The 18,324-nt window shown below is 44.9% G+C and overlaps 1 protein-coding gene across 1 annotated transcript in view; it reads right to left on the bottom strand.

Annotated features, from left to right (window-relative positions):
* Window positions 1-18,324, bottom strand: part of NOS1 (nitric oxide synthase 1) — a 182,466-nt gene that overhangs the window by 120,437 nt on the left and 43,705 nt on the right. The window contains exons 2-5 of the mRNA XM_030219764.1: window positions 11,510-11,636; window positions 5,245-5,382; window positions 2,353-2,498; window positions 1,561-1,723 (exon numbers count right to left, since the gene is read on the bottom strand). Coding sequence (XP_030075624.1) covers window positions 1,561-1,723; window positions 2,353-2,498; window positions 5,245-5,382; window positions 11,510-11,636 — 574 coding nt within the window. The remainder of the gene's footprint in view (window positions 1-1,560; window positions 1,724-2,352; window positions 2,499-5,244; window positions 5,383-11,509; window positions 11,637-18,324) is intronic.

The raw sequence follows: 18,324 nt of genomic DNA, 5'->3' as shown, positions 1-18,324 counted from the left end.
AGCATTGACTAACAGTGGAAAACTAAGCAGGATGGGGAACGTAAAGGGGAATATTAATCCAGTGGCTTTCCTAGCCTGGATGACACCCGGGGCGGATCGCCGATGCGCCCCCCCCCCCCCCGGGTGCAGTGTGCCCTCCCCTGCGAAATGACACATCTGCCCCCCCCCCGGCGAAATGACACCCTCCTGGGTGCACGCCGCTGGGGGGGGGGGGTGCCGCAGCGCGCGCCTGTTTCGGGGCAGAGGGAGCTGCAGCAAACGAGCAAAGTTAGCGAACTCGGAGCCGACAGGCGCGCACCGCGGCACCCCCCCAGCAGCGTGCACCCGGGGCAGACCGCCCCCCCTTGGTACGCCACTGTATTAATCAGCAGGGGAACAAGGAGAGAAATCATTGTTTTCTCATTAAAAAAAATTGCACTTAGTATTGAAGAATTTAAATTGGCAGTTCAGGCTCTTATTGTTGATACAATTGGAGTACTGTAATATCTGCTACTTGGCTTGGTCTTGTCAACAGTTGAAGATACCGCAGACTATTCACTTTAGAGCCTATTCTATTAAGGAAAGTAGGCATCTATGAAGAAAGGCTAAACAGATAAAGGCTGCTCAGCGTGGAAAAGAGAAGACAGAGGGATATGATAGACGTCTATAAAATCAAGGAAGAGATGGAACGGTTGACTAAGGGATGGTTGTTTAACCCGTGAAACAACAGACACTCCAAGAAAGTAAGAACCAGCTGCCTGAAAGCAAAGCGTTGAAAGTACGGTTCTTGCAGCATACAATGAAGCTATGGAATCTGTTGCCAGGGACGTAGTCAAGGCAACTGACATCGCAGGGCTCCAAAGACGTTGCTGAAGGAAAAGTCCACCAAAAACGAATAGCCAGGTAGATTTGGACAAGCTATCGTTATTCCTGGATATGAGCTACTTTTGGGATCTGTGGGGGGGGGGGGGGGGGGGACTTGTAATCTGTACAGGCACTGTCAGACACAGGATGCCGGACTTGACATATTAGTGTGTGTCTTATCTTATTTTCCTACGGGATACAATAACGCTGCATTGCTGTTCTGTCCGAACTGTTCGGCATATTGTAGAATTTAGTAGTTCTTAAAAAATTGTACATTGTGTGAATGTGTTGTTCAGTATAAGTTTCCAATTACACATAAATAAAGGAAATGTAAGCAGATGGTATTAAAGGCTACATTCTGAATTTAATATTCAGGGGCTTATTTTTGGAATCTAATACATGAATATTTTGTGATTCATATGCTCTCCTTTTTAAAGTTACCTCTAAGGATTCTTACTGGTAAGTGTGACATGTTGAATCAAACACTTGTACTAAAGGTGGGATCTGTAGTGCCTTGTTTGGAAGATTGTATGCATCTCCAACATCCCGCAAGCCAGAGCTTTTACACTACAGTGTTGGATTGTGTCATTTTTAATTTCATGAAAATAGAATATTAGAAATTCCAGAATTCAGAATGAAAAAAAATTCATGCACTTTCTGAATCATTGCACTATTGGGTTCTAGAACCAGCGGCTTGTCCAAGAGTAGGTACCTTACCTGCAGTTTGGACCACTGTATCCTCCCAACGCATCGAGAAGCATTCCTCCAGGCATGCTTTGCTCCATAAATGAGCTCTGTATCTTTCAGCTGGTATGTGCCCGTTGTTTCAATCTCCTTGGTCACCTCTTCCAGTCTCTCTTTGTAGGCTTTAGAGTCAAACCTGCTTATGTAGGAAAACAAGGTGGGGCAAAAATCTGTTATTGACCCACTTCAGGACCCTGGAACTTCTGCAACCTGACAGTGCTCCAAACTCACTACAGGAGCCTGGTTTTGCTACAACCCAGTACATTCTGACATTGCCACTGACCTAAATACAGAAACCTATTACTGCCACCAATGCAGTCAGGGCCTGGCACTGTTATTACCGGCCACAATCTGGCTACAAGCTTCCAGTGCTACTCTTTCATCAGTCACTAGGTCTCCTGATCTAAACAAGCGTTTTGTCCCTTCTGATCTACAAAGATAGCACAACATGTATAGATACGCAACACAATGTAACCCAGAACAGCCCGAAGAGCAGGAAAAAGAATTAGGAATCCTTTTATTTGGCTGTACAGCACAATAACCATGACTATTAGAAAAACATAACACAGTGTGTGTGTGTGTATATATGTGTGTATGAATGTGTATGTCTATACGTGTTTATGAGTGTATGTGTTTTTGTGTGTATATGTCTCTGTGTGTTTATGTGTTGTGTGTGTATGTATGTGCGCTCACGTGTATACGTGTGTGTATTTTATATATGCTGTGCACTTCTAAGGCATTAACTGCCTGCCCTCTGAGACTCGCCTCTTAATGGATGAGTAGTACTGATCGATGAAATCTTTGGCCAGGGGGAACAGGTCCTCTTTTGTCCGAATATCTTCCGGTTTGCGAATGTGCTGAGAAGGTGTCATCACGGAGCCCATACAGATCTGCTCTGTACATGCCGTTGGCTGAGAAAAGAGAAGACGGTGATACTCTTAGTATGCAAGCCCTTCTCTGTCTGATACACTCATTAAGCTTCTCCTTTTAACCTACAAATGCACTCGATCTACAGCCCCTCCTTACCGCTCTACCCTCATCTCCCCTTACGTTCCTACCCGTAACCTCCGCTCTCAAGACAAATCCATCCTGTCAGTACCCTTCTCCACCACTGCCAACTCCAGGCTCCGCCCTTTCTGCCTCGCCTCACCCCATGCCTGGAATAATCTCCCTGAGCCCATACGCCAGGCCCTCCCTGCCCATCTTCAAAGCCTTGCTCAAAACCCACCTCTTCAATGTCGCCTTCGGCACCTAACCACCATACCTCTATTCAGGAAACCTGGACTGCCCCTACTTGACATTTCGCCCTTTAGATTGTAAGCTCCTTGGAGCAGGGACTGTCCTTTATGTCAATTTATGTTAATCTGTACAGCGCTGCATAACCCTAGTAGCGCTCTAGAAATGTTAAGTAGTAGTAGTAGTAGTAGTATTCTGTTTCGTCCCGCTTCTTAAGAGCACAGCACTGATGTGCATCCCATGAACAGACTTCCTTGTTGGCAACAGAAGCCTGAGCTGCCCAACGTGACCCTGACCTGGTATCTAGAGGGTCCCAGTGACAACGAAGAAACATGAGAACAAATCCTGAATCTAATAAACCAGTCTAATCTTTGAGGAGTTCACATAAGATATATTGTACAAGGACTAGTGAAACCAGGAGAAGGCATAGTTTATAGTGATCAAGGACTAACATCCATGTGGGTTTATGTTTGACAGGTGAACTGCTAGGCCTGGTTGTGAGATTGTACCATGTACCATTCTTGCAGCTTCCTAATTCCTCTACAGAGAGGCACAGCGTGAATTAGGGAAGAGTATAAGCTAAATAATGGTTCATTTTTGGATTTGTTTTTTACATTTTCTCAATTTTTTTTGGTTTTTTTCATTTTAGAAACTTTTAGAAAAGATGTACAAATCAGAATTGAGACATCCAGTTCGGTTTATATTTTACAAGACCTGCCAACATGTGGTAAAATAGACGAGCAGCAGGAGCATTTATCTAAATATGAAGAAAGGCCAAAACAAACACAAAAGCATTTACATTATGAACTAGCAACATGAATGTTTGTGTCAGCCATTTTAGAATCATTTTTCCAAAGCAATTTTCGGAGGGGATTAAGGGACGACCTCACGCACTCTCTCGAGTGGAGCATCCTGAAGTAGCAGGCGTAACGTTCCACGTTCATTTTGTGGACGTAAATGTCTATTCACCCCCTTGCCAGATGCATGTGTTACAATTTTAAATGTGTCTATCCCACCTTTGTAAAATTGGGATTTAAACATTTATATAATATTAACATCTAAATACCAGTTTATACAGGTCAAAAAAAACCAGAACAGTGCTTCTGAAAAATACGCACCTAAGTTTAATAAAATCATTTTGACATGTAGTCAAACTCTAATGCATGCAGACCGATCGTATGACTGTTAATTCATAGGTTAATTAAATCAATTTTGCTTGCACCAGATTTTTTTTAAGGAGCACTAAAAATATGCACATCCAAATGTCAACTGAATTAGAGTAGACAGGGCTGGGACTAGGGAGTGGCAAATGGGGCATCTGCCCTGGATGTCATGTGGCAAGTGGCATCGGGCCACAATCTTTCCCCTAATTCTCACTTTCCCTCCATTTTCCACACTCCTCATCCTCCCAGGTACAGGTAGAAGCTGAGGGGTACCTATAACTCAATCCTCCTCAAGCCAAATCTCAAAATAAGAGCTGTGGATTTGGTCTCAGTGCAGTAGGAGAAGATATCAGATTAAACGAATCTCCTGCTGCCAACCTGTAGGGATGCAGAGTGGGAGGAGTGTGGGTAATTTCATGTGCAAGGCCACCAGAAAGAGGGAGGGGCAAGATTCCCCGGGTGTGGCCTCCAAGGAGGGCCCAGCACCAGCAAGGCTTCTGGAGGCAGGCAGAAAGTTCTGCTCCCTTGGCCTGTCTCTCTTTTGCTCCTGCATGTCGGGGCCTGAGTGATTGCATTAATGAGATAATCTGGGTTGTGACACACAGGAGCAGGACAGTGATAGACAGAGCAGATGCAAGAAGGTAAAGGGGCAGCCCAAGTGGGGAGGGGGGAGAGGCAGCAGCAGTGACTGTGGCCCGAGTGGGGAGGGGGGAGAGGCAGCAGCAGTGACTGTGGCCCGAGTGTGTGTGTGTGTGGGGGGCGGGGGGGCGGCGGCCCTGTCCTGGGCCCTCCTCTGTCTCTCGGCGGCCCTGCTCATGTGACTTGTTCATCCTAGAAGGAAGGGGGGGGGTTGAAAAGGGTGAAAAACGTCAAGAGAGAAGGGAGAATAGCATCTGGAAGGTGGCTTATTGAAAGAACATGTGGAGGCATATTTTCAAAGCACTTAGAGTTACACAGTTCTATAGGTTACTATGGAACTCTGTAAGTCTAAATGCTTTGAAAATAAGCCCCAAAGTCATCATTATGCCACACTGATGTTACATTGTGTTCAACTCTTCCTGGACTTTCTGCACCAGGTCATCTCATCGACCAGTACATTTCAGAAACTGATACGCTGATGCTTTTAGGAATTTTGATAGCACTTCTACGGGAACAGGCACAACTGGATCAACAGATGTTCCACCTACAACAACCAAGATCTAAGCAATGATGCAATCAGGGCAAGGGTCACCTACAGTAGGACCGTCCTTGTACCTACCATAGCACTCTTGAAATGCAGGGTATCATGGAGCACCGCCCCTGTTTCCCAGTTCCGCACCTTCATGTAACGGGGGCACTTTGAAGGACTCCCATTCACGAGGTTCTTAGTTGGCGAGTGTCTTCCCAAAACAGGAACCTGAAAAGAGAAAATGTAAGCAGGCAGAAGGAAGAAGGTACAGGGAGAGTGGCGGTAGAACAATGAAGATCAGACAGCAAAATTCCACGAATGCTGCTTATTGCAGTAAACAAAACCCTGGAGCTGGGCAATCCTGTTCACAAACACTGCATGCTGTAGGTTTCTTGTGCTACCTTCCTATCACTTTCAGTCCCTGCACAAGAGTGTGAAAGGGTTTCAGAACCATAGTTTGACCTTTCAGTTGAGTTCCTTTCCTTTCATTAAGAAATGGTGTAGTGAAAGAGAAACAAAGGTCCATTCCTGAGACGGACAGTATGAAGATCAACCCTTTGGAGGTTCACATAAATCAGAGGGTTTCATCCAAGTCCTGGGCACACACCCAGCCAGTTAGGTCTTTAGAATAACCACAATGAATATGCATGAAACAGATTTGCATTCAGTGGAGACAGTGCATGCAAATTTATCTCATGCATATTCATTGCAGATATCCTGAAATGGCTAGGTGTGTCCCAACCCCTGACATAAATCATCATCGTGATTCATTTTTCTCAAGAGAGATTTCTAACTATTTGTCTTTTGGGCAGTCGTTAAGCCATATACTCATTCTGAAGACAATACCAACCCTTTGTACAAGAAGATTCATATACACTGAAGCAGATGAAAACCAAGGCTCTTCCAGTGTATCAGTACTTCAATCCTAACCTATGACAGCTCTTGAAGATCCATTGCACATTCGTTGCTGTCCCAAACCTCAGACCCTACACCTAGCTTCACTCAGTATTTCAACTCTTGCTCTGCTGCAGTGCCCCCCCCCCCCCCCCCCCCGCCATTCAACTACAATTCCCAACATACAGAACTAGAACAGTCATCCATTTCTGCATAAATACAAGTAAAAAGCATGGTGTAAAAAGATACATTAATATGCTGTGTAATTACTGAATTATTCAGCATCCCCTGAACACAACTGAAAAGAAGGCGTGGCCATGGGAAGGGCATGGGCGGGTCAGGCTCATTCACTTAAGATGCATATATACTACTACAGAATTTACGGGATACGGACGTAATTTTGGTGTAGGAATTTACGTCAGGGTTCAGTTGTTGTAAGTACCTTGCACCTAAAAGTTGGGTGTGGATCCTGGCACTACATATTATTCTATAAACGGTACCCAACTCAGAACTGCGTTTATAGAATAGCGTTCAGCGTGCATTTTTTCTGTGCCCATTTACTGAATTCAGTCCATAACTTGTAGAATACTACGAGTCACATTCATATCTCCTGCACTTAGGTGCAAGGTACTTACACCAGCTCTATGGTTGCTGTAACTCCTTGCACCTAAATTATCTTTCCTTTATAAAACCAGCGCCCTCTAGGTGCACTCTTATAGAATGACCCCCCTCATGTGCTGGTGGTCCATTTTCAAATCTCGCATTTCCATTGTTGTACCCACAGCAATGACTGTCTTTGCAGGTAGGAGGGCAAGTCACCTGTCTATCAAGAGCTCTCCCAACTTAGCACATAGACATTGAAAAGCATTGAGATGAGGGATACTTCTAAAGGGAGGTAGCTGGCAACTAAAGGTACCAGGATTCAGTACCATTACTGTGACAATGGCATTGAAGGTTACAGTTTACATCTCTGTGGGTTAATGTGGCAGAGAGAGTGGAAAATATATTGACATTGGTGTGATGTACAGACCTTCTTCACAGTCCAAAGAAATGGACAGACATTCACAAGATAGCTAGGAAAGGGGAAGTACTACTGATAGGTAATTTTAATATGCCGGACGTTAATTGGGGTGTCCCTGCTGCGGGGTCATTTAGAAGCAAGTGGATCTTGGAGTCTCTACAGGAAGAATTGTTCCAGAAGTTCGTAACGGAACCCACGCGGGATGGAGCTGTTCTAGACCTGGTGCTTACAAACGGGGAGAGTGTTTCTGATGTTATGGTGGGAGGTCATTTGGCATCTAGTGATCACCGAATGGAGTGGTTCAATATTATGACACAGGAGGAGAGGACTTATGGGCTTATTCAAGACTGAGGATTCTGGACTTCAAAAGAACTAACTTTGCCACGATGGGGTAATATCTCAAGGAAGAGTTAGTTGGATACGAACACCTAAAGGAAGTAGAATATCAGTGGGCTAAACTTAAAGGAGCTATTTTAAAGGCAACAAACCTTTATGTTAGAAAAGTACATAAAAGAAAGAGGCAAAGAAGGCCGCTTTGGTTCTCAAACGTATTAGCTGAAAAAAACATAAGGGAAGAAAAGATTAGCCTTCATAAATTACAAGACGACTCAGAAAGAGGAAGACAGACAAAAATACCTGGAAAAGCTAAGAGAAACTGGAAAAGCTGTCAGGAAAGCAAAGATGGAAATGGAAAAAAAGATAGACAATATGGTAAAACTGAGGGACAAGAAAATTTTTTAGATATGTCAGTGATAGGAGGAAGTGCCAAAATGGCATTGTGAGGCTCAAGAGTGAAGGGGAGGAATATATAGAAGCTGATAAGGGTGAAGATGAACTGCTTAACAGTTATTTCTGTTCTGTGTTCACAGATGAAAGGCCAGGGGGTAGGACTGCAGAAAACAAATGATAATGGAGATGGATGTATGGTAGACCAGGACTGATTCTCAGAAGACTGTGTTTGTGAGAATCTAGCTAAACTAAACATAGACAAAGAGATGGGGTCTGATGGGATATAGCTGAGGGTACTCAAGAAATTCAGAGAGGTTCTGGTGGCTCCATTGTTGGAGCTCTTCAATGCATCTTTAGAGTCCGGAGAAGGACGGATGTGGTCCCTCTCTGCACAAGAGTGGAAGTAAGGAGGCGGTTGGGAATTACAGTCTTGTCAGCCTGACCTCAGTGGTGAGTAAACTAATGGAAATGCTTCTGAAGCAGAGATTGTGAGGTTTCTTGAATCAAATGGACTGCAGGACCCGAGGCAGCATGCTATCACTAGAGGCAGATCTTGTCAGACAAATCTGATTGATTTCTTTGATTGGGTGACTAAACAGTTGGATATGGGAAGGACGCTAGATGTGGCGTACTTGGATTTTAGCAAAGCCTTTGACACGGTTCCACACAGGCGACTGATATATAAACTGAGGGCCCTCAGTATGGGACCTAAAGTGACTGACTGGGTTAAAAACTGGTTAAATGGAAGGAGACAGAGGGTAGTGGTAAATGGAGTTTGCTCCAAGGAAAAGGATTCTATCAGTGATGTACTGCTGGGATCGGTCCTTGGGCTGGCTCTTTTTAACATCTTTTATGAGTGATATTGTGGAAGGACTGTCCGGTAAGGTTGGTCTCTTTGTGGATGACACCAAATTCTGTAGTAGGTTAGAAAACTGGAGGGTGTGGCTAGCATGAGGAGAGATCTAGGAAAGTTTTTTCAGTAATGGCCAACTAAGATTTAATGCTAAAAAATGCAGGGCCATGTACTTGGGTTACAACAATCCAAGGGAACGGTATAGTATAGGGGGTGAAGTACTTCTTTATATGAAAGAAGAGTGGGAATTGGAGGTGATCGTACCTGATGACCTTAAGGTGGCCAAACAGATAGAAAAGACTATGTACGGTCAAAGCCAATCACCCAAAAGGAACAAGAAGCAGGTATTCCTCTCCAATCTGGTCTCAGGGAGGTGAAAGTTTGGAGCAGAAGGCCCCAATGATCAAATCCTCCGCACTGTTGTCAGGTGGTGGCAGGCAGGCAGACTGGGACAAGGCCTGGACTCAACTACAGAAATGTGCCATAAACGGGTTTGAGATAAAGGACAATTCCCTGAATATTTGGGGTTTTATATACAGAACTGTTGCTTGAACTTTGCTGGACCTTTTGCTGACCCCACAGAGGGAAAAGAGGCTGGGCTGGGCTGAGGCCCTCTGGGTACCTCACCAGAGACTGACTCAAAAGGGTTTAAGTGAAGGTAATCGCATATAGGCAAGGGCCTATTTATATGGACAACAGAGATTTCTGTGCTAACAAGAGTTGTAATGCTTTCATGGATATTTATTTATTACATTTGTACCCCGCGCTTTCCCACACATTGCAGGTTCAGTGTGGCTTACATAGCAAATAGAATTACAAAGCCTTGAAGGAGAGTATTACAAGTTGTAATAAACATAGTAATAAGGGTTTTTTTTAAGGATATGTAAATTGAACATGGAGAGGTAAAACAAAGATAGGATGAACAAAGGAAAAGAGATTGGGAGGGATAAGGAGTGGGAAGGATGGAGAGGAAAAGATTGAGGAATAGTCATAAGGAGATTGGGAGATATGGTCAAAGGAATGATAATCGTCAGGACAGGAATCATGTGGGTAGGCTTAAAAGTTAAGTAGGGTCATTAGGGTAAGCTTTCTTGAAAAGAGATGGGTCTTCAACATTTTTCTGAAGGGTAGATGGTTGTTGATTGTTCGGCCGACATCACCGAGTGAGTGGCAACTAACAGGTCTTCACAGACACTTGGCCCATGCTCACAGGCCAGCAGAAGCTTTCTACTGACTGAGGGAATTTATCATCATGGGCTACTTTTGATGGGTTTTTGTACCAATAGCTGGTGCTATTTTTGCACAGGCCCCATTTTATGCAATGAGACCTAGTTACTAATAGCTGGGCTTAACAGTAATGTAACATATCTTAATAGTAGCCCACACAGGAAGATCATCCATTAGACCTACAGTCCGTGGAAGGACAGAAGATTTACACGTCCTCCTGGACACAGCTCATTGTGTTGCCGTCCAGTGGCGTACCAAGGGGGGGTCCGCTCCGGGTGCACGCCGCTGGGGGGGGGGTGCCGCGTGCCTGTTGGCTCTTCGTTTTCATGCTCCCTTTGCCCCGAAACAGGAAGTAACCTGTTCCGGGGCAGAGGGAGCATGAAAATGAAGAGCCGGCAGGCACGGGGCACCCCCCCCAGCGGCGTGCACCCGGGGGGGTGTTCTTTCACCGGGGGATGGCGCTGCACCGGGGGGGGGGGGGTTATTTCGCCGGGGGGGGCGTCGCGCTGTTCCGGGGAAGGGCGCTGCTCCCAGGGGTCGGGGCGCATCGGCGATCCGCCCCGGGGTCAGCCCCCCCAGGAACGCCACTGTTGTCGTCAAACCAAAATATACATATTTCAGAACACAAACACCTAAATCATACATTCTGCGTCTCCCACTGCATTGCATCGTGAGCTCTGACAGCGAGAGAGTGCAGTCCTGAGCATCTCTACTGCACATCAGAGAAGGAACCGGAAGAGCCATTCAGGGAGGCCTAGAAGGTCTTCCATGGCCATCTTAGATCAAATCTAGAATGAAAACCAATACGTTTCTGCCTGGATTCTTTAAATGTGATGTGTTCTCATCTATTATAAAACCCCGCCATCTTGATCATTTCTAAAATTTCTATGAGATGTTTGCTCAAAATTCAGGCTGTCACAATTATCCAGTATAGAGGAGCATGTATACCCTGGAGGAAAGAAGAAACAGGGGTGATATGATACAGACGTTCAAATATTTGATTAATCCGCAAACAAACCTTTTCCGGAGATGGGAAGGCGGTAGAACGAGAGGGCATGAAATGAGATTGAAGGGGGGCAGACTCAAGAAGAATGTCAGGAAGTATTTTTTCACGGAGAGGGTGCTGGATGCTTGGAATGCCCTCCCGCGGGAGGTGGTGGAGATGAAAACGGTAACAGAATTCAAACATGCGTGGGATAAACATAAAGGAATCCTGTGCAGAAGGAAGGGATCCTCAGGAGCTTAGCCTAGAATGGGTGGCAGAGCTGGTGGTTGGGAGGCGGGGCTAATGCTGGGCAGACTTATACGGTCTGTGCTAGAGCCGGTGGTGGGAGGCAGGGATAGTGCTGGGCAGACTTATACAGTCTGTGCCAGAGCTGGTGGTGGAAGGCGGGACTGGTAGTTGGGAGGCGGGGATAGGGCTGGCCAGACTTATACGGTCTGTGCACTGAAGAGGACAGTACAAATAAAAAAGTAGCACATATGAATTTATCTTCTTGGGCAGACAGGATGGACCGTGCAGGTCTTTTTCTGCCATCATCTACTATGTTTACTATGAACCCATAATTTCACCCCTTGGATTGCTGTTTTGTAGTACAGTTGCCCTGCCTGGCCAGAAAATAATGACGTACCTGTTCATGTTCCAGATAAGGGTTGTTCAAGACCATGGGCATATTATTGTTTTTCCACAGGTCACTGAAGACCCGATCGTTCTCTGTCCCCAGTGGCAAAGGCTTCTGGGATCTACTGTCCAGCTCTCTGGAAGAGAAAAGGTCATACATTACTGGTACTTTGTGTTGCACTGCTCAGAGAATCTCACCCTTCACTAGAACAGTGACTATCTGGAAGAAGCCCAGGCCCCTGTACCACGTGATACTTGCCAAGGCAAAGTGAAGGGTTCCTGTATTGCAATAGTTCACAGACTTCTAGTCTGTACTTAGATTAAGAGGTCTCAAAAGGAAGCCTCATTCATCCTCAAACAGGTTATCAATAGAAATCAAACAAAATAAAACATGGAAAAGAAAATAAGATGATACCTTTGTTATTGGACATAACTTAATACATTTCTTGATTAGCTTTCCAAGGTTGCCCTTCTGTCCTAATTAGATTGTAAGCTCTGTCGAGCAGGGACTGTCTCTTCATGTTCAAGTGTACAACGCTATAGAAATGATAAGTAGTAGTAGTCTTTGGGATTCCGGAATCTTGCTATTATTTGTGTTCCGGAATCTTGCTACTCTTTGGGACTCTGCACAGAAGCTTGCTACTCTTTGGGATTCCGGAATCTTGCTACCCTTTGTCCTTATCCCTTATTTGTCCTGTTTCTCTGTCCTAATTAGAGAGGTGTGGTAGCCGTGTTAGTCCACTCTTAAAGGTTATCAATAGAAATCAAACAAAATAAAACATGGAAAAGAAAATAAGATGATACCTTTTTTATTGGACATAACTTAATACATTTCTTGATTAGCTTTCCAAGGTTGCCCTTCTTCCTCAGATCGGAAATAAGCAAATGTGCTAGCTGACAGTGTATATAAGTGAAAACATTCAAGCATTACTATGACAGTCTGACAGGGTGGGAGGATGGGGGTGGGTAGGAGGTATGCATGGGGACATCAAAGCATATCATTGATATTCTAACAGGATGGGTGTGGATAGGTGAGGGGAGGGTGATCAACAGAGAAATACACGGCTACCACACTCCTCTATCCTCAAACAGGAAATTCAAAGGTAAATTCGTTGATAGACTCCTACCTATGAATGAATGGTGTGTCAGTGTTTGGGGGATAATTTGTAAGGAACTCAAGTAGGTTGAACGGTACATAAATAAGTGTTGCCATACTGACGGTCCATCAAACAGTGGCCAATCCAGGTCACAAGTACCTGGCAAGATCCTAAAACACTACAATACTTTTCATTCTGCTTATCCTACAAATAAGCAGTGGATTTTCCCAAGTCCGTTTTAATAATGGCTTATGGACTTTTCTTTTAGGAAGCTATCCAAACCCTGTTTAAACCCCGCTAAGCTAACTGCTTTTACCACAATCTCTTATAAAATGCTTGGATACACATGAAGGCAGAAAATGTAGATGCACAGAAACTTAGGGAATAATTCTATAAACTAGGCATTAACATTCTAATAAATATGTAAATGATTAGAACAATGGCAAATTTAATCCTAGTAACAGGATTAACATGACACCATTTTTGCAATCCATTTGCTGTAAAACAGTAGTGACTGGGCGGAAGGAACAAGTGTGCATTGTAAATTATATGTCATAAAACAGCAGGGTGCAGACCTGGGTGTGATAGCTGGAAAGGGTTAAGCGCTCCTTCAGAAGGCCCCTGCCCTCCCTTAAACTCCCTGATTCTTGAGCAGCCCTGGGGAATTTGGACAAGAGAAGCTAGCAATCCTTTGCCAATTCCCCTCCCCCCCTCTTTCTCACAAGAGACAAAGTCTGTGTTTGGAACTGGTCAGCTGTGCTAAGTATCTGTACTGCACTTTGAATTAACTAGCCACTTCAGATCCTTGGTGACCAATTTCATGAGGAATTAAATGATGAACCAATGCCATTAGCAATACCTACCGCAGTGACCACACAGCCAGAAGCTTTTAACCATAAGTAAGGGGATTTTTCTGTGTACTGTACAGCTAATGAATAGGACACCAGTCTCAGACAGCAGGTGAAAAGCAGGATTTGTTGTATCCCAGTCTGCACTTTTTCTTTCTTTCATGTGACACAGTCAGTCTTCTCCTCTTCGGCCTCCGTTTATTTTTATTTATAATAAAGGAATGTGAATGTGTGTGGGTGCTTGTACTGTTTCTCCTAGGCAGGGTTACCCGTTGAAAACAGCCAGAGATGAACAAAGACATTCTCCTGCTCAAAAACAGAAAATGTCAAAACAAACAGAATCCATCCTGGGTTTATGCCACTGCCTGCGTGAGGACGTAATTCTGAATTCTCAAAGGAGAGAGCTATACAGCCACTGTAATTCAACGCTTCCCGACCAGCTTTGCTTTCAGATATTATCAATATGCCAGAAAAAAAAATGCAAAGCTGCCAAGTTACCCACCTACTTCTAGGCCAAACATTGTTTTTAGGACAACTTCATCCTGGTGCATTGTGGGACCTGTAGCACCGATGTCAATGGATAGAATCACAGACTACAAGTACCATAATGCATGAGGATGCAAATTGAAGATGAGGCCTGGCCAAAAAGTCTCTCTTTTGGAACTGGGTAACCGAGGCAGCTCTGAAAATGTTGCCACACTCTGATCACATTTAGACCTCTTGTCAGCACCTTGCAGCAACAAGAGACACCAACGGAGTCATTTTAACATATGGAAGCTCCTTCCTAGATACAGCAGGAGTTGTGCAGTGTGGGAATCAACAGGCAGTGGTTCCCAAAGCTGGTCCTGGAGGCACCCAGGCCACTCAGGTTTTCAGCATATCCACAATGAATATTCATGAGAGAGATTTGCATACAGTGCAAACAGATGTCTATCATGGATATTTATTGTGGATATTCAGAAAACCTAACTGGCTGGGAGCCTCCAGGACTAGCTTTGGGAACCCCTGGTGTAGGGCACAGATAGCCAAGCTCTGCATTGTGCAGTACACACTTTTTACATAGAGAAACTCCTCCTGCTCCTCCTCCTTTGAATCTTCCTGTTCTTTTCGGCCATATGAATCCTCTCTGTCGCCCACTGTGCCTGCTCCATGAAGACTGATTTTACGCAGACCGTTTTTGAAAATTCAGTGATGGCTTGGGCTCAACAAGGTTGGGAAACACTGCCTTCATTTATGACTATTCTGGATAATCTTCAGAAAGTAGTTTGGTGATCTAATATCCAGATAATTTTCCCACATAAGTTGCATTGTCAGTTGCAAACTGCCTGGCTAGATCCTTTGAAAAAGAGACATCTTTACCCCTCATCCTGGAGCTCTGATTGTAAATTGAACCTATTATTCCCCCACTTTAGTAATGTGGTCACACTCTGATCCCCCACAACTCTATCCCATCTGCACGTCCTTCTTAGAAACAGGAGATATTCCTCCCTGTCCCAGAGTCATGAGCAGGATATGCTGTGGGGAAGGGTAATCCACTAGGTGGATGAACAGCAAAATCCCACGGAAGTACAAGAAACCAAAGGAGGAGTGGGAAGTGGACCAATAACTCCAGAGACCATCACAGCGCCACCCACTGGTAGCATTTGGAAGTCAATGTGGCAGTAGGATAGAGTTAACGAAGAGGGGCATAATCGAAAGAGGCGCCCAAGTTTTCCTGAGGACGTCCTCACAGGACATCCCGGCGAAGGGGCGGGGAAACCCATATTATCGAAACAAGATGGGCATCCATCTTTCGCTACAATAATACAGTCGGGGGCGCCCAAATCGCGAAATTTAGGTCGACCTTAGAGATGGTCGTCCCCGATTTTCGGCGATAATGGAAACCGAGGACGCCCATCTTAGAAACGACCAAATCCAAGCCATTTGGTCATGGGAGGAGCCAGCATTCGTAGTGCACTGGTCCCCCTCACATGCCAGGACACCAACCGGGCACCCTAGGGGGCACTGCAGTGGACTTCAGAAATTGCTCCCTTACCTTGGGTGCTGAGCCCCCCAACCCCACTCCCCCACAACTGTACACCATTACCATAGTCCTAAGGGGTGAACGGGGGCACCTACATGTGGGTACAGTGGGCTTCTGGTGGGTTTTGAAGGGCTCATTTTTACCACCACAACTGTAATAGGTAGGGGGGGATGGGCCTGGGTCCGCCTGCCTGCAGTGCGCTGCACCCACTAAAACTGTTCCAGGGACCTGCATGCTGCTGTCATGGAGCTGGGTATAATATTTGAGGCTGGCATAGAGACTGGAAAAAATATTTTAAAATTTTTTTTAGGGTGGGAGGAGGTTAGTGACCACTGGGGGAGTAAGGAGAGGTCATCCCCGATTTCCTCCGGTGGTCATCTGGTCATTTAGGGCATTTTTCATGGCTTGGTCCTACAAAAAAATGGACCAAGTAAAGTCGCTCAAGTGCTCGTAAGGGATGCCCTTCTTTTTTCGATTATCGGTCGAGGACGCCCATGTGTTAGGCATGCCCAAGTCCTGCCTTTGCTACGCCTCCGACACACCCCCGTGAACTTTGATCATCCCCGCAACAGAAAGCAGTTGAGGATGCCCAAAATCCACTTTCGATTATGCCGATTTGGGCTACCCTGGGAGAAGGACGCCCATCTCCCGATTTGTGTCGAAAGATGGGCGCCCTTCTCTTTCGAAAATAAGCCTGCATATATTCTCCTTCCTTGAAGAAGAGGGTGAAGGACTGGGCTGAGGAGGACTAGGGAGACCTCATAGGAAACAAAGAAGAGGTGAGATGGTTCAACTCAAGCCCAGAGTTTTATGTTCTGCTATTAATATTAAAGCAATATGGGACAGGAGCGCCGGGTATAAATTTAAACCTGGGCAGTGTTTGAAGTCAACACTAACAGCGGTGTTTAAATATCAGAGGGAAACTTTTTATGCAGAGGAAAATTTCAAACTGCCAGGTGTACCGTGAGGAGGAGTGGCCTAGTGGTTAGAGCACTGGTCTTGCAATCCAGAGGTGGCCGGTTGAGATCCCACTGCCACTCCTTGTGATCTTGGGCAAGTCACTTAACCCTCCATTGCCTCAGGTACAAACTTAGATTGTGAGCCCTCCTGGGACAGAGAAATATCCAGAGTACCTGAATGTAACTTGCTTTGCGCTACTACTGAAAAAGGTTGAGCAAAATCCAAATAAATAAATAACTTCCAAAGTGGCATAGGCATACTTTAGCACATCCCAGCTGTAGTATGTGGCCACAGGTGCATGGCCGTGACCAAAGGGGCAGGTACTGCCCCTTTAGAGCCCCTTCAGATAATGGAGCATGTTACTCTGCTCCTTTTTCATGGGGAAATGCAAGCTGGGAAGGGACCAATGGACAAGCATTTGCAGAAATTTTGCAGTTTCCTCCCCTGAAACTTCTCCGTCTTTGGGGGGGGGGGGGAGTGGAACCCCACCCCCACAAAGCTGCACTAGAGCGGGGGTGAGCTTGTGCTCCTGATTTGGAAAGCAGTATGCCCTCTGAGGAACTGTCTCCAAAAGAGGGGGCTCCCCCTAGGAACGAGACTCTTAACGATAGTAAGGTTATTGTTGAAGGAGTTAGGTTACCATCACCTGTAGCCTCCTCCTCTTCCATTCTCTGTCACAAAATAGCATTTCAGCGCCCTGCTGGCACTTTCCTAGTTAAATGTACACATACTGGTACACATGTAAGTTCTAGCATATTCTAGACATTTACATACACAAAGGTTATATAAACATGGGTGACTAGATAATCGAATTGCCCTACCAATGTATCTATCGCCCTATACATATATCCAGTGCCACCAACCATCAAAATTGCAACTTGGAGTAGCCAACGGTTAGATCAGAAAAGCCAGGGTTCAAATCCCACTGTGGCTGCTTGTGATCTTGGGCAGGTCGCTTAGGGCCTCATTTACAAGACCATGCTGCCGATTCTCGGTGCGGCAAATGAAAGGAAGCCCATTCAATTCCTATGGGCTTCTTTTGATTTGCCGCACAGCTTTGTAAAAGAAGCGCTTAACCCTCCATTGCCTTAGGAGGAAACTTAGATAATAAGTCCTCTGTGGATAGAAAAATACATACCATACCTGCACGTAGGTTACGTGACATAACTCACCTTGAGCTACTAAGACAACCTTCCGAAAATTACTGAAGACTGACTTGTTCAAAAAGACGTACAAAAAGGATCCCCCATTACGATCTGACTCCTAAATTACACCAGATACAACTATTATGGAACTCTTGTAATTTGCTTAATTACATCCTCATTATTGAATAATATCTTGTCATGATATCATTATGTTATGTTTTACCTATTTATCCACTTCTAATCCTATATGATATTCTTATGCACCTTATCTGTATCTATACTCTGAAATTCTTATTCCATTAATGTGAGTGTCGTTGTAACATATTGTAAGCCACATTGAGCCTGCAAATAGGTGGGAAAATGTGGGATACAAATGCAGCAAATAAATAAACAAACAAACAAATATATAAATAAATAAATAAATAAGAAAGGCACGCGCTAAATCCATATCCCTTTAAAAACCATACCAGTGTTCAAATAAATACAATCGCTGACGCCAATCAATTCTGACTCACTTATGTTTGGTCTTTAAGGTGTCTCTTTTGATGGCCGATGTCATGTCTAAAGAAGAAGTCATAGGGAGGTCCGCATGTGGTTGCTATATGGATTTCAGATCGTGTTTGTTCAGTTTACTAATCAAAATCATACCGAGTTACTGCATAATGGCAATGGATTACAAAGCTCGGCATGAGTCGGCATTTGTCCATTTCTTTACGTGAGACAAACCTACTACTAATACTGCATCAGATATG

This window comes from Microcaecilia unicolor, chromosome 11, assembly GCF_901765095.1.
Source record: "Microcaecilia unicolor chromosome 11, aMicUni1.1, whole genome shotgun sequence".
NCBI classification, from domain to species: domain Eukaryota; kingdom Metazoa; phylum Chordata; class Amphibia; order Gymnophiona; family Siphonopidae; genus Microcaecilia; species Microcaecilia unicolor.
Note: the sequence above shows the minus strand (reverse complement) of the source record. Positions and strands in the feature narration are given on the sequence as shown.